This window comes from Diabrotica virgifera, chromosome 6 (genome assembly GCF_917563875.1).
Source record: "Diabrotica virgifera virgifera chromosome 6, PGI_DIABVI_V3a".
Classification (NCBI taxonomy): Eukaryota; Metazoa; Arthropoda; class Insecta; order Coleoptera; family Chrysomelidae; genus Diabrotica; species Diabrotica virgifera.
In genome coordinates, this window is record NC_065448.1 from 106,118,547 (window position 1) to 106,136,456 (window position 17,910).

The following is a 17,910-nucleotide window of genomic DNA, read 5'->3' on the forward strand; positions in this document are numbered from 1 at the left end:
TCTTAAATAAATATTTTTTATGTTATCTGACAGCAATAAAATGTATTTTGAATTAAATAAATTACATAAATTCTTCCTTTTATGTTAATTTATTTAAATCAAAATTTTTTTTTGACACCCTGTATAAATAATTATGCTAATGTTTGTATTACTGAATAGATAACTAAATAACCTTTTAAATGAGCTAGCACACCCTTTTCTGATTTAAAAACATCATCAATTACGTCATAGACTACGTCAGATGGATGACGTCACTAGTATGATATGTATGCCAAAAAAGCATAATTAAAAAATAATAATCGACCCGTTTCGGGATTTTTTCAAAGTCGCCGGCTTACGAAATAACGAATTTATTAGAAACAGTTGCACCATACTGTATAAGATAATTAGTATTACAATTTTAAATTAAGTTGATTTTAAGGTGGATAAATTGGTCAATTTGTAATGTAAATGTGTATTGAAATTTCCGGTACGTCTGGTGAGATTTTTGTGATTCTAAATACTAAGAGATATTTTGAGATACAGGGAGAATACTGTATCTCACTGTATCGCTCTGTCAAATCCCCTCCACGACCTCCACTGGGCACGAACACAAGCTCTGTTGTTCCTTCTAAAGATATACCACCCCAAAACATACACGAACCACCTCCATAGCTCACTGTTTCAACACTGTAGCACTGAGAAAATCATTCTCCATTGACCAAGCTCTCAATTGAGCTTGGTCTCAAGCTCCCAATTGAGTTTGCTCTCCCTCGGGATTGAGATTGTTCTCGGGAAAACTGAAGTCGAGCTTGTTTCTTACGTGTGTTCAATTTGGACCCTCTGTTAGCTCTTCTGTGAGTCAAAATGGCAGTCTAAAGTCTTCACCTCAATGTCCACTGAGTAACGGTGACATCTCGCACATTCACAAGAATTGTTGAAGCTTAACTCGTATCGCGCGCCGATTCCCCAAGGTACTCAGAACTAGGGATGGCGGTTATTGACAAAACACCGGTTTTCGGTTATACCGTTTTTTTTACCTACGGTTTAACCTACCGGTTATAACCGGTCAAAAAAACCGGTTGTTCCAAAAACCTCTGTTCGGTTTTTTTCATCACAGCCGATACCCAATAGGTTACATTTATATTGCGCTTCAGTTTGCGATACTCCATTCGAATGGATATCAGTCCATATCAGTATAGCAATCAGTCTTCGGTGTTGTGAAATCGGTTTCAGTCAGCTTAAAATTTCTCATTTTCGCGCGGTGAGCGAAAAATTTTCACATTTTTTCTCTGAATTCAGTATTTTTTCCACTTCGGTTTTAGGGTTATAACCGGTAGGTTTTTCCCATCCCTACACAGGACAATAAATCGACCGTCCCTCTCTGTCGTTACACGTCGCGGACCCGAAACTGGTTGTCAACAACTGTAGCTACCGGTCTTTTAATTGCAACAGTAAGAGCTTGAGACTTCAGACTGCGTCATAAGAGGGCAACGGGCGACAGTTCTCTGACTATAGCCCTATAGTAATAACGAAATTACGTGGGTCGCCTATACTGGTGAATTATCCATTTTTAAAATGTTCACTTACTGCACTTCGAAGTGTATATACACGTCAACGTTGAAAAGCGACTGAGACGACCACTCGCATATTCATAGAGGTCTACATTGCTTAGAACATACCCGTTACAATGATTGCTGTATTCTCTATGGTTCTATGCCACACAGAAGACAAACTTTACAACACGTAGCCAATTTGCACAAAACAAATATTTTTTGGAAGGTCTATAATAGACCATATTTATTGCATTCATCGTCATCATCATCACACAGCCAAATTTGTCCACTGTCAGACATAGGCCTCCTCAAGATGTCTCCACCCTTCTCTGTCGTGCTCAGCTGCAATCCAGTTTGTCGCTATTCTTTTAATGTCGTTGGTCCATCTGGTAGGTGGTCTTCCACGACTTCGCTTGTCTGCCCTTGGCCGCCACTCTAAAATTTTCGTTGTCCATTTGTTGTCTCTCTGTCTTGCAACGTGTCCTTACCATTTCCACTTTAACCTCGTAATGCGTTTTATGATGTCTTCCACTCCAGTTCTTCGCCGTAACTCATCATTTCGTATTATGTCGCTCAAAGTTAGGCCAAGCATGGATCTGTCCATTTTTCGTTGTGCTACTTGTAATTTTCTTATTGATGCTTTAGTCCAGGGCTTCCCAAACTTATTCGTACTGTGACGCTCTTTAGACTTTGATATTTTTTTGCGACGCCCCTCAACCCAAACCCCAATAAAACTTACCAATTTTGGTAAGTACTAGCCTAGTAACAGGTTATAGTTATTTATAACAAAAAAACTATTGGAACATTTACCTATGACATCAAAACATAGGCACAAAAATAAAAATGGATATTTTTTATGTAACTGGCTGGTTAAATGTGAGGGATGTGCTTGCTTTTTTGAGCACAGCTTATGAAACCGGGGCTCCAATTTGGAAATTGCCAATTGCCACTCTCATTTCTTTTTCTAAGTTTATGTTTGACCTGTACTTGTTTTTTTTTAACTACTGTCACTGCAGAAAAGTCCGTTTCGCACAAGTACGAAGTCGCAAATGGTAATAAAACCTTTAATGTTGCAGTGCTGATGGCATGATATTCATGAGAAACTGGGCTCCAAAATTCAAACAGTTTGTCCTTGTCGTATTGAAGCTTTAGGCTGGAATCACAAGACAATTCTGTCAATTGTTCTTCTTCCTCTGTTGAAAGTGTCGATGATGTGGATAACTGGAAAGGGTTTCTGACCCAGTCATATTACTCCAGATCTTCGGGAAAATATTTCTCAAAGTGTTCGCTCATTGATAATATTATGTGTTATGTAAACATATTTCTTAAAGAGGGATCGAGCATTTCTATCTATTTTTCTTGTAGAATACCTTGTAAAGCAGGGAAACAGTCAATTTCTTGATCTTCTAATTTTCTCTTCCATAAAAGCAACTTCTTCTGAAACGCAGTAATTTTATCTGTCAATTGCAGGATATGAGTATTGTAATAAATATATTTATTTTCTGTAATAAAAGTCCTCTCTGACACATGACGCCCCTGGGACAACTCGGTGACGCCCCAGGGCATCGCGACGCACAGTTTGGGAAGCCTTGCTTTAGTCAATGTCAGTGTTTTGAGCTTCATAAGTAAGCACCGGAAGTACGCACTGGTTAAATGCTTTTCTTTTTGACTTTATTGGGATGTTTTCCTTGAACACGTCTCTTAGTTTGCCATACGCTGCCCATCCTAAAGCTATTCCTCTGGATAATTCGTATGTTTGGTTGTCTCTACATATTTGTATTTCGTGGCCAGGATAGATGTATTTGTCAACTGTTTCGATATGGCAGTTTTCTCGTTTCATCTTTTTGAATTAGTTGTTTTAATTTAAAGTAGCACAATATAAAATTGGCCATAAACTACCCCAGATAATTGAAACTATATTCGAGAATAATATTTCAATCAACTATGATAGCTATCGTCTACCCTAAACTAGCTCAATCTCCCAAGTTGTGAGTCCACCTTGTCCTAATCAAAAACATGAACAATGAAAATCCAGAATGGAAGCAAACAAAACAATATTTTTAACTAATGATGTTTATTGTTCATAAAGATATAATAAAAATATGACTTAGTAAATTGCATTAACAAATATATTCAAATTCTTGCCAAAAACTAACAATTCTGGATTATACTTATGGCTTTTGGTAGCTGATGGTAACTTCTTGATGTCGTATGGTACTGCTGTGGACTTCTGTTGACCTGGGCAGATGATGTGACCCTAGGTCAGTGCTGCTACGGATGTACGGGTTACGTTCAGTATGTTCAATCGATGATTTAGATTTTAGATGAAAAGAGATATAGTAAATAGAAGATAATAAAAGAAGATAATAAAAGAGGATAATAAAAGAGAGTAATAAAAGAGGATAATAAAAGAGAATAATCAAAGAGGGCGCCAACGAGTTTTTAACGAAGAAAACTGGTAAAACAAATAAGAAAAGAAGAAAATAATTACTAATGAAATATTAATGAAAATAAAGTAGAATAATTATTTATTGTGAAAATAAAGTAGAATGAGCTGATTTTTTGCTCGCAAGGGTAGTTTCGTTTTTGAAGTCATCTCCGGTGAGGTCATCTCAAAATTTTGGAGAGAATGACTAAAAATTCCGGTTCTACTTTCGACCACTTTGAACGAAAACCTAAGGCTTACCAAGTTCAATTACTTGTTTAGTATTGTTTAGTTGGATGAGTACCTACAGTCTAAACTTTAAGAGCTGATTTGAGTAATATTTTTATACACTTTTCTGCATATATTTTTACACAGGATTTCTGCTTTGTGTGTTCATCTTATTAAACGATTTAAAGTATGTAAAAAAATCCGGGTTATTTGCAGGTCCCTCGGGAGATATGGAGATAAAAACGAAAAATGTACCGCAATGGACTGCTGAAAAATCAAATCATGTTTGTACATGTCTACCTAACGATGGTCCTGATATAAATTACGTTTGCAGCAGAGTAACTAAAAAATCTGAAAATTTAAATTTCTCGCAGGCTTCAATATGCCAGGTACAAAATAATAATTTTAAACTGTTTTTTTATAATAAAATTTTCTTATTGATGCTTTAGTCAATGTCACGCATTAATAAATTAAGGTAGGTCTACGCCTCCAGAAATACTGTCAAGGTACAGGGTGCCATACAGTGCTTTCTGATTACAGTTAACAGCTGTGGACTGAACTTGAACTCACAATGGTGTAGCGCAGCCATATTGTCTTTTTAAAAATAAAAAAGAATTTAGATCTGATTTTATTAATTATTGTAAAGGATTTTTACATCCAAGATCTGAGGCTTATACATTTTAATGTGTTAATTAGTCTTCTATGAAGGATTTATACCTATAGTCCAAGTAATGAAGCTTAAAATCGGACAAAACCTCGCAATTTTTACAGAATGGATAGATTTGCTTGAAAATTTGAGAATAAGTAGTGGATAATCCAAGGATCAAAATCTATATCATGCCGAGAGGCGCTTTTACCATGGGGGTGGTTGCCACCCCATCTCGGGGGTGGAAATTTTTTGTTATACTTCAATCGCAAAAGTTGGTAAAAACGTTCATTCTAAGCAAAAAATATTTTATACATTTTTTTGATAAAATCGATAGTTTTCGATTTATTCGCTATCGAAAGTGTTAGTTTTATATCGAAAAAATCAATGTTTTTAATAAGTTTTCTGTTAATAACTCCAAAAGTTTTCGTTTTATCAAAACAACTTTACTTAACAAAAATGTACCTTTTGAAAAAATAAACAAAACCAATTTTTTAATTTTCTTTAGGACCAATAGTAATCGAGCTATACTTTATTATATGTTGGCTCTTCTTCGTTAAATGCTAAATATTGTAGTTCCAAAGTCAAAACACGGGAAAACTATGCATTTTTCAAGGAAAACTTGTTCAAACTAATTTAAAGCACTTAAAAATATCTATCACCAGAAATAAAAATGTCTCTACCTCAAAAATTAAGTGACTTATAATGAAAAGAATGTCAGTCCCCAATTTTTTCAGCGAAAAAGTGATCGCAAGCAACCCTCTAATCACCAGCTTAACTAAAATTAGTCATTAACCTTATTTGGTCTTTTTTACTTATGTATTATTAATAGGTAATAGGGAGAATAGAATCCCCAGAAAATTGCTGAATGCAAGAATGCAGAGAAGAAGACCTGTTGGAAGACCTAAAAAGAGATGGGAAGACGAAGTCGATGAGGATGCCAGGAACTTCCTGGGAACGCGTTCATGGAAAAGAACAGCGGTAAATCGAAATGATTGGAGAAGCTTATTGAAGGAGGCCAAGGCTCGATTTGGGCTGTAGTGCCATTGGATGGATGGATTTTTAATATGTTCTAGAAGTTGGACCGGCTTGGAATGATCAGTTTTAAAAAAAAATGGAGTTAAGCACGAATAACGAATTTTTATAGTTTGGAAAAAATGGCATCTTCTTCAGAATAGCAAAATTAACATCAGAGATACAAAAGATGCTTTAAAAATGAAATTGTAGCTTACTTAATTCCCAAGAAACTGGTTTACAAAAATTTTTCCTACGGCAAAAATTGAGTGAGCTATTGACAATTAAAACTTGTAATAACATGCAAAAACCACTTTTACCAACCCTTTCAAAGTCACCTCTTTTTGCGACTGAGGATTTTAAAAAGATTTAATATAAATAGACTTATAGACCTTGTAAAAACCTACAATATTATATCTTAATCAAACTTTCTAAGATAAAAATAAAAAAGTTACGGTTAAAAATCAATATTTTTTTTGAAAAAAAAAAGGAGAAATCAAATTGGAAGCATAATAATGTAAGTTAGCGGTGTTTTTGGTCATTTGCCTTATTCGTTCTTATTTATTTATGTATTATAAATAGATTCTTGAAGTTTGACTGGCTTAGAATGATTAGTTTTTGAAAAACTGGAGGTAAAAGCGAATTAAGAATTTGTGTAGTTTGGTAAAAAATGCCATTTTCTTCAGAATAGAAAGATTAGCGTCAGAGATACGAAAAAATGTTTCAATATAAAATTGTAGGTTATTTAATTCCCAAGAATTTGGTTTAAAAAAAAATTTTTACTGCAAAAATTGAGTGAATCGTAATATCGAAAACATTGATTTTTTCTATACAAAACTAACACTTTCGATAGCGAATATATCGAAAACTATTAATTTTATCCAAAAAATGTATAGAACAGTTTTTGCTTAGAATGAATATTTTTATCAAATTTTGCGGTCAAAATATAATAAAAAAATTTCACCCCCTAGATGGGGTGGCAACCACCCCCATGGTAAAAGCGCCTTTCGGAATCATATAGATTTTGATCCTTGGTCTATCCACTACTTATTCTCAAATTTTCAAGCAAATCGATCCACTCTGTAAAAATTGCGAGGTGAAAAGCTTCGGTTCCTGGACTACTATAGGACGAAGGTCTGATGATGGCACGTGATGTGCTGAAAGTACTTAGCTAATTAATAACAATTTTTTTACACAATATCATTTTTTTCTAAGAACATACACCTGTTTTCCGGTATGACCTGCTTAAAAGTGTGTACAAGTCATAGAGTCTTTTTCAATTTAATGTAATTTTGACACAAGAAACAAAATTTCAAACCGAGATAAAAAGATACTTTGTTTAATTTAATTATGCAAGTATTTTTCTTACTGATGACGCCAGATGAACGGAAAAACAGTATATTTCCATGTTTTTGATTGAGTATATTTGCCAGTGTGACTTGTATTAGCTTCGGATCCAGACATTTTTTTCAGTTTGCAAACGATGCTTTTGGCACTCACTTGGCCGGCTTTGGACCAAACTATTTTGTAGCTGATGCTCTTCTAACAAGTTTATTAGCTCTACCATTGACATATATTGCCTGTGGACCTGGAACTAACACTGTTGGAACACCGTTATGCTGCGCCAGACTGTTGAGGTCCTGTCAACAGTCACAAACTAGCCTAGACTCCACCTTTCAGCTTATGAGAGCCCCCTGGCTGCTTGGCTATATATGTGTATAGTGATAGTGATATGCTTCAACTAGAAGTTAATTTCCACTTCACACTGCTATATTGCAAAAATGTGTGCCTGAAATAAAGAGGGTATATTCTATTATTGCAATAGAAATGTTCCCAACGGTATACCCGACACTTATAGAGTTTTAGACCCGTCAGTATACCAGGTATAACCCTGCAGTTTGGGTCAAGACTTTCCTCTCCTCGATCCCTCTCGTAGGCAAATGTCTACTTGGAAATGTACTGCAGGCTTGTATTGAGTATGATAGTACGTTGCTCAGGATTTCTCGCAGCCTATAATATCCCATCCTACCCTCTCCTGGAGCCAAGGATTTAATTCTGCAATAAAAGTTAGGCGCCTATAATGGGTAGGAAAACTCAACAAAACTTCAGAAAAATTGGTGTGACAAATTGGTACCAAGCTGCAAAGAATAAGACCGAGTGGAGAAATGTTTATCTTGAGACTCAACGAGGGCCATTGCATTAATAATAAGAATGGTATAGGTTTCATAAAAGGTTGTGACTGTGTATTAAAAGGTTTATGAATTGATAATGATAGCAAAATAACAGGTTTCGTAATAAGAATAGAGTCATTAATTATTAATATAGTCAGTATTGCCGTTTTGATTTGTAGTAAACTTAAGGTCTTTGGGAGTTTAGATATTTTTATACTTATAACGCATACTTAGCATTCAATACATTTTACTTTTTTTAGAAACCTCAATATAGAACAAATAAGTGCACAAATAAGAAAGAGAAGAGACTACAGAGCGTTATTCAACCTGTTCAACCAGTTACTCGTACTTCTACTAGTGACTCAGCTTTTGAAGGAAAAGAGAAAAATTTAAAGTTGGTTCTAACTCACCTCCATGATGAATTCGAGGCTTTAAATAAGTAAGTATGATGCTTTGTCCTATTTGTTTTGTAATAAAATTATTGGTCGTCGTCCATTTTACTTAGTAGGTGAAAATATTCATTATAAATAGACGCATTAAGGCCATCGGTACCTAATTCGCAAATATTTTACGGCTATCCCTACTTTTTCTGTCTTTACACGGCAAATTACGTGTAGTAAAATTCTCACTGGTATGGATATGTAAACTTTACTTGACAATGTCATCATTAACTTTAAAGATGGCTTTTGAATGTTCTTGGATAACTGTTACTTGTATAATTGCAAATTATTAATTCAGTTAATAAATATGATAATTTTTTCACTAACTATGTATTCAGTGATTGTAATAATTTATGTACTGTACAACAAAAACTAATAATCAATCGAGAAAAGAGGAAAAGTGATAAAGTGATTTTTTAATAATATATTGTTACTATGAAACGCTTACAATTTTAAACATCTTTAATAACAAAATACTTGGATAACTGAATATATCCTTGTGTATCCTCTGCTTTGGGTTTTTCATAAATAATAAATAATAAATAACTTTTTATTAAGTTCAATCAAATCCATTATTTATCAAATACACTATCAATATTATTTAATCAACAACTCAAAATATTCCCGAAGCCATGTCAAATATTTAAAATTGTCACTGATGGTCACTGTCTGACTGACAATATGTTGACAATATTCTATTCGACTGAGTGCGTTTTATGACAAAGATAGATTTGGAAAATATTACCACGGACATTGTGTTTATTTCTTTCGAATCTTGAAAAAACCAATAAATATTTTTGAAAAATTTAAACGCAGAATGAAAAACTAACGAGGGCCGAAAGTCCCTTAGAATAAATACAGTTTTTTTTTAATGAGATATTTGAAATAAAAAACCACACTAAATTTTCTCTTAGTTTTTCACCCCTGTTACTTATTCAAATAAACATTATAGAAGTTCTCAGGCACTTTCGGCCCTCGCTAATAACGCAATATTTCATTCTGCGTTTAAATTTTTTAAAAATACTTGTTGGTTTTCTCAGGATTCGAAAAAAATGAATCCCATGTGAATAGCATTGGAGCAGAAACTAATTATTACCCACCCCCTTAATTTATATTATATTTTTTAATTAGAAGTATAATAGGTATATTATGACTTAATACTTTGCGCTTAAATAATAACAAACCATTTTTTGCTTCTTGTTCTTCATATCCCTCATCCTTTCCCATTTATGCCCAACGGGTCGTTAACGACCCAACTGACAAAAATATGTTCCAAGCAAATATGTCGAATTTACCAGTCGATGTTGGTTTACAAATTCATTCCTGACTATGCAAGTAAGCAATTGATTTAGTGCAAAACCGTTTATTTCGCTCATAGTGTTCGTTGTATTATTATAATATTACTAGTATGCAAATAATTTGATATATGTCATAAATATAATATTATATTTTGATGGGTCGCTAACGACCCGTTGGGCACATGACATATCATAATGAGAAAATGTTTTTTAGTAAGAAACCATTATTATTTATTTTGCTCAACAGGCCATGCAGGCCCTGGGCGTGAAAAACACAATTACATTTTTTTTTACTATACATATCTAAAATATACAATATTAATTTGTCTATTTAAAAAATACATCATATAAATATATACATATATATAGCTCTCATTTTGGAATTCATGGCACATTCTTCTGTTACAATAATTTCTCTTGCGCTCTTCTTACCACTCCTCTCCATTCTTTTCGATCTAATACCTTGTTTCTCCAGTTATCCATTTTTAATTCTCGTAAATCTGCTTGGACGCTGTCAAACCATCTTTTACGGGGTCTTCCTTTCCTTTTTTTCCTAGTGGTTTCTTGTTCAATATCATCCTGGTCATTCTATGGTTTTCCAATCTTTGCACATGTCCCAGCCATCTTATTCTATGCGCCTTTATTTTTGCGGTGATTTTTGGTTCCGTATACAGCTCTTCCAACTCTTTATTTGTCCTTCTTCTCCATCCCATTTGTGTATTTATGCCGCCGTAAATTGATCGGAGAATTTTCCTCTCCCATCTTTCTAATCTTTCTTCATCTGCCTTTCTTAAAACCCATAATTCAGCTCCATATACAACCGTAGCTCTAATCACTGTCTTGTAAATTCTTTCTTTTGTTTTTCTTGAAACAAACTTCGACTTCATTAAGGATCTCAACATTCCGTATTTCTGGTTGCCTTTTGTAATTCTGGATTCTATTTCTTTATCTTGATGTCCATTTTCCTTTACTTTCACACCAAGGTAAGCAAACTCTTCCACTCTGTCAAAACTGTATATGTAATCTTTTTCCCCTTGTATTTTTATAAACTCTTCCTTGTCTTGCTGTGTATCACCCATATTTAGTTTTCTTTTCATTTATCTTTAGACCAAACCTATTTGCTTCTTTTTCTACCTTTTTCACAATTCTTTTCAATTCTTTCTTTGATTTTGCTAATATTGTTAGATCATCCGCAAAAGCAATACATTGATCTTCGTTTTTAAATATGGTTTCTTCCATTTTTATGCTGCAATTCCTCATTATTACTTCAAGAACAAGATTGAACAACGTGGTTGAAATCGGGTCACCCTGCCTGAGTCCTTGTTTGATTTCGAAGTCCTCTGAGATGTCTTTCCACACTACTTCCTTTTTCGTTTTTGCCAACGTCATTTCAATCAAGCTAATCAATTTTTTGGGGATTTGTAGTTGTTTCAGAGCACGGTACATTTCTTTTTCTAGAAAAGAGAAAAGAAACCATTATCTACTGCAAAAAGTCTGGAGGAAATAGATTGAAAATAGTGAGACTATTTTCGGATGATAAATCTCTGATGTTTGGGATAAATGGCTTAAGTCAGAATTTCACAACAATCATGTTTTGATGTCATCTGGGCCAAAAAAATCGACTATTTTTATTGGTACATACGGTTTAAGTCTGCAATTGTTGTATAGACGTGTTACCTAATGAGCATGGAACGGAGCCAATTCAAAAAGCAAGCAGATATTCACCAAAAGAAAAACTAAAAATTCAAATAGTTCAACCATTTGTAATTTCGCAATACAACAAATTTATGGGCGAAGTCGACTTGATGGACTACATTTCGAACTACAGTATAAAAATGCGTGGAAAAAAATGGTACTTTCCAATATGGATATGGGTGCTGGATGTTTGTGTACCTAACTAATGCTTGGACACTAGCACGACAGTTTGGATATAAAAATGACAGCTTAGAATTTAGAAGATATATAGTTCGTACATTATTATCTAACTATAGAAAGTCGTTCTACTGGACCTCAAAATGTAGCAATAATTCCTGCTCCATCCCCATCAATGCAGCATCCAATTATTATTGGTGCTCAAAAAAGGAGATTTCGTGTATGTTTAAATAAAACTACAAAAGCATGCGGTAATATAATTAATCTATTCCTGCTTCATTGTTTTAAAAATAAAGTAAAATAATATGTTATTGCATAAAAGTAATTATTTTTATTTTGTACCCCTATGTGCCCAACGGGTCGTTAACGACCCAGCATGTTTTTCGAAAATCAGTTTTTGAAAAATTTTTTAGTAATTTTTCAATGCATTTCATGGTATTTTATTACATTCTTGAGAGAATCATTGATAAATTTGACAAAAATAGTTGTGGGCATAAATGAAAATAATAAAATACTAATTCACGAAAAGAATGTCAAAAAGAGATGGAGAAAGTATTTTGACAGTTTATTAAATGAAGAATTTGACAGACAGCCTGTCGAGTTAACGGAGACAGTAACAGCAATGGTTACCAGAATAACAAACGAGAAAGTGACCCAAGCGCTTCAAAAAATTAAGAAAGGAAAAGCAGTAGGACCAGATGATATTCCTGGGGAAGTATGGAGAGCATTGGGAGAGACAGGATTAAGTTGGCTAGCAGGTATATTTAACAGAATTATGGAAGTTAGACAAATGCCAGACGAATGGAGAAGCAGTATATTCGTACCTGTCTACAAAAACAAGGGAGACATACAACAATGCACAAACTACAGGGCTATAAAACTACTTAGCCACACCATGAAAATATGGGAGAGAGTAATTGATACACGGATACGTGAAGAAACCGAAATATCCGATAATTAATTTAGCTTTATGCAGGGCAGATCAACAACAGATGCAATTTTCATTGTAAGACAACTGATGAGCATATGATAGAGTTCCTCGAGAGATTCTGTGGTGGGCTCTCAATAAGAAATGAGTCCCTGGCGAATATGTAAAGATTGTGAGAGATATGTATAAGGGAGTAACGACTAGTGTTAGGACAGGTGTGGGAGAGACTGATACATTTCAGGTGAAAGTAGGATTGCACCAAGGCTCGGTGCTTAGTCCTTATTTATTCTCATTAGTTGTGGACCAGATAACAGCGAAACTACAGGGTAGTATTCCATGGTGCCTAATATATGCTGATGATGTAGTGTTAATAGGAAATAGTGAAAGATATTTAGAACAAAAACTGGAACAGTGGAGACACGGTCTGGAGGAAAAAGGTTTAAAACTTAGTAGGACAAAAACAGAGTATTTGGAATGTTCATGTAAAGATGGAGTTACTACAAATAAAATCGTATCTTTGGATGGTGAAATGATTGTGAAAAGCAATAGTTTTAAGTAACTAGGATCGGCATTACAGAGTAATGGAGAAATAGATGGAGATGCATGCAGTAGAATTAGGGCTGGATGGATGAAGTGGAAAGAAGCGAGTGGTATGTTGTGTGACAGAAAAATTTCAATTAAGCTAAAGGGAAAATTCTATAAAACAGCCATAAGACCGGTTATGATGAACGGAACTGAATGTTGGGCAGTGAAAAAGAAAGAGGAACAACGAATGCATGTGGCGGAAATGAGAATGCTTGGATGGATGAGTGGAGTGACAAAGAAGGATAAAATTAGAAATGAGTAGGTCCTGGAAGGAGATGAAAGAGAAGACCAAAGAAGACCTGGGGGAGACGATAAGGCAGGACATGTTGGTAAAGGGGATTAACATTGATATGAACCAAGATAGAATTGTGTGGAGAAATGCAATTAGGGAAGCCGACCCCGTATAGGGATAAGGCAAAGAGAATGATAATGAGTTGTGGGCATAAATGGGTTAAGGACATTGGCGATCACCATGGCCCATTTAACGCGGTCTGCAGCGGTTCTGAAGAGTTCTATTGTTGTTTTTCCACTCCACTGCTTTAACCCGGGATCGGTCGCGCCGTTAGAAAAAATTTAAAATTTTATCCTTTTCCGTGATAACTTGATGAAAAATTATGCATCATAACTTTCCACTCGTAAGTGCCTCGAGGAAGGGTGTAGTAACGTGTAGGTTTTTTTGTGGAATTTATTGCTTTTGTGAGAACCAATTAACTTCAATAATGGTTCTTCTTCTTGTAGTGTCTATCCGTTCCGGATGTTGGCGACCATCATGGCAATCTGTACTTTGCACACTGCTGCTCTGAAAAGATTTGTAGTGGTTGTGTTGAACCACGTACGTAGATTTTCAGCCACGAAATCCTTCGCCTTCCTGGTCCTCGCTTTCCCTCTACTTTTATCTGTAAGACCAGTTGCAATAATGGTTAGAAATAGATATTTTTAACGCAACAAGTAAATAAAAATTCTATAAAATAAAAATTTGTTTTAAATTCATATCTAAATTCGTGTTGTTAGATTCTAACGCGCGACCAATTATGTGACAGAAAAGAGCAGGACGCCTGACGGCCCCGGGTTAAATTTTTCAACCAGGAGGTGCGTCGTCTCCCCGGTCCTCTTTTTCTTTCCATTTTCTCTTTTATAACTAATCGCATCAACTCATATTTTTCATTTCTTAGTAGGTGACCAAATCTTTTTTCTTTCCATCATATTATTAAGTATTTCTTTTTCTTTTTTTTTTTGCTAGCTTGCATAAAATAAAGTCAACGTTTTTTGAAATTCTCGTTTTCGGCATTCTACTGCGAGAAAAATCGTGAGAACGTAATTATTAGTTCATTTGTTATTACATATTTTTGTCAAATCAGAACAATCACACAAGAGGTATCCAATACAATCAATGTTACACTGACTAGAAATTGTGAGTGGAGTTGTTAAATATATTACCTATTTTGTAAAAGCATTATATAGAATTTTAATTTTACTTTCTATTTCTTCTATTTACATTGATATTTTAGGTAGGTATCTATAACATGTGATTGCTAACTTTCTTTCTTGTTCTTATTAATTAGGTACTTCATACGGGTGTGGACACCACTATTTTATATCATCATCATTCTCTTTGCTTTATACCTATGCGGGGTCGGCTTCCCTAATTGCATTTCTCCACACAATTCTATCTTGGGTCATATCAATGTTAATCCCCTTTACCAACATGTCCTCCCTTATCGTCTCCCCCCAGGTTTTCTTTGGCCTTCCTCTCCTACTTCTTTCAGGAATCTGTACTTCAGCTATTCTTCGTATTGGGTGATTAACGCCTCGACGTTGAACATGACCAAACCATCTTAACCTATGCTCTCTTATTTTGGCATCAATTGGTGCCACACCTAGACTTCCCCTAATATAGTCATTTCTAATTTTATCCTTCTTTTTCACTCCACTCATCCATCTAAGCATTCTCATTTCCGCCACATGCATTCGTTGTTCCTCTTTCTTTTTGACTGCCAACATTCAGTTCGGTACATCATAACCGTTCTTGGGGCTGTTTTATAGAATTTTCCCTTCAGCTTCATTGGAATTTTTCTGTCACACAACACACCACTCGCTTCTTTCCACTTCATCCATTCAGTCCTAATTCTACTACATGCATCTCCATCTATTCCTCCATTACTCTGTAATGCCGATCCAAAGTACTTAAAACTATTGCTTCTGTTTCCATGAAAACATTCCAAATACTCTGTTTTTGTCCTAAGTTTTAAACCTTTTTCTTCCAGAGCTTGTCTCCACTGTTCCAGTTGTTGTTCTAATTCTCTTTCACTATTTCCTATTAACACTACATCATCAGCATACATTTGGCACCATGGAATGCTACCCTGCAGTTTTGCTGTTATCTGGTCCAAAACTAATGAGAATAAATAAGGACTAAGCACCGAGCCTTGGTGCAATCCTACTTTCACCTGAAATTTATCAGTCTCTCCCACACCTGTCCTAACACTAGTCGGTACTCCCTCATACATATCTCTCACAATCTTTACATATTCGCCAGGGACTTTCTTATTGAGTGTCCACCTCAGAATCTCTCGAGGAACTCTCTCATATGCTTTCTCAAGATCAATGAATACCATATGAGCGTTGGCCTCTTTTTCCTGTATTTTTCCATGAGTTGCCTTACAATGAAAATTGCATCTGTTGTTGATCTGCTCTGCATAAAGCCAAATTGATTATCGGATATTTCGGTTTTTTCACGTATCCGTCTATCAATTACTCTCTCCCATATTTTCATGGTGTGGCTAAGTAGTTTTATAGCCCTGTAGTTTGTACATTGTTTTATGTCTTCCTTGTTTTTGTAGACAGGTACTAATATACTGCTTCTCCATTCGTCTGGCACTTTTCCAACTTCCATAATTCTATTAAATATACCTGCTAGCCAACTTATTCCTGTCTCTCCCAATGCTCCGCATACTTCCCCAGGAATATCATCTGGTCCGAATGCTTTTCCTTTCTGTATTTTTTGAAGCGCTTGAGCCACTTCCTCGTTTGTTATTCTGGTAACCATTGCTGTTACTGTCTCCATTAACTCCACATGCTGTCTGTCAAATGCTTCATTTAATATACTGTCAAAATACTTTCTCCATCTCTTTTTGACATCCTTTTCGTGAATTAGTATTTTATTATTTTCATCTCGGATACATCTATTCTGATTAAAATCTCTTGCTTTCTTTGCTCTCTGTTTGGCTATTTTATATATATTTGCCTCGCCTTCCCTGGTATCAAGTTGATCGTATATGTTTGAATACGCTTCTGCTTTAGATTTTGCTACTGATACTTCCATATATTTTTGAAGATCTATGTCCGATCTGGTTTCTTGCCACTTTTTATATAATTTTCCCTCCTCCTTTATTTTTGCTTGTACTTCATTTGACCACCACCAAGTCTCTTTATCCTCAAACTTCTTTTCTGACGTTTTCCCAAGTATTTCAATAGCCGTCTTTTATAATTAATAGTATTTTCAGTAGTTGTAGACTTTGCAAGAGTTTTTGAGTTTCCTTGCAAGAATACTGCAGTTTTTTCATAAAAATGAAAAATATATTTATTACAAATTATAAATTAACTTTTAGACACTATGAAGATTTATCTGAGAAAGCAACGTCAAATAAAGACCCTGAAGTAATAAAGCAATTAGAATCACTTGAAGCCGAACTGACCAAGAAAGAAGAAGAAATTAATATGGTGATGACTTTATGCAAAGAAGTCATGGCGCTTAAACAACAAATAAAAAATCTTAAGCAACATAATAGTCAATCTGCGTTTCCCCAGGAAAGACAGGACGGGGGTACTACCTCAAATTTCAATGATTTCAAAAATCCTCAGGCAGCTTTTCATTTAACAAAACTTTTAAAACAGATTCAGACCTATCAGAAGAAATACAAACATGGTGTAGGCGTTTAAAAAACTGAGGGAAAAAAATTTATATTCTACAAATATATCGTTTGTTGCTGTCTTCTGTTTCTTTTAATTATTGTTTAAGTTTTAGAAAAAGTTTCAGATACATATATTTATAGGCAGTATTAAAAACCCATCTAAAACAATTTTTCAAAGCCTTCCGGAAATCATGATATTTTTATTAACAACATGTTAGGTTAGGTACGTGTGTACCCGGAGGTAGGACTAAGGCCCGGCGCAAATTGAACCTAAGCCAGACACAACCTGCGCCGGCGAACTGCGTAAATAGTTCTGAGCATCCTATTATCATCAGTTCATTCGTTCGCAGGTCAAGCTTGGGAACGTTTGTCATCGGCGTACAGTTTTCTTGGGCCGTGGGACGCGTGACTCACCGCCAGATGTTTATTTTTACTTGTTTTTGTTTGCGAGGTGGACGTATCTGAACTGAATACGGATGGTATCTAAGTACAATTTATTATGATAACTAAAAATATTAGCATAGCCAACACCCCGAGTGAAAACTCTGTCTTTGTCATTAAATTCTGATAAATTTGGTAGACTAAATAAGCGGCTATACGAAATTAATAATCAAAGTTATGCCTTTACAAAAACACAATTATTAGAAAATATTCATGTTACTTAAAACCGTGATCGATAAAAATATCGTATTACCCTCAAATTCAACTTGTCGGCATATTACATTTTTGTTTATTACAAGTAGTGTTATTTTTTATGGCCAATCAGTAGCGCAGGGATTATGAATTATGACCTGCAGTAATTGTAAATGATTGCGGTCCTGCAGTAATTGTAAATGATTGTGATTCGAGCATTAAAT

At 34.8% G+C, this 17,910-nt stretch overlaps 1 protein-coding gene across 3 annotated transcripts in view; it reads left to right on the plus strand.

Annotated features, from left to right (window-relative positions):
- Nucleotides 1–17,133, plus strand: part of LOC126885912 (uncharacterized) — a 163,115-nt gene extending 145,982 nt beyond the window's left edge. For all 3 annotated transcript variants that reach the window (XM_050652717.1, XM_050652719.1, XM_050652718.1), the window contains 3 exons: nt 4,405–4,577; nt 8,280–8,458; nt 16,751–17,133. In XM_050652717.1, the coding sequence (XP_050508674.1) occupies nt 4,405–4,577; nt 8,280–8,458; nt 16,751–17,081 (683 nt within the window). In that variant the 3' untranslated portion in view covers nt 17,082–17,133. The remainder of the gene's footprint in view (nt 1–4,404; nt 4,578–8,279; nt 8,459–16,750) is intronic.
- Nucleotides 17,134–17,910: the final 777 nt, after the last annotated feature.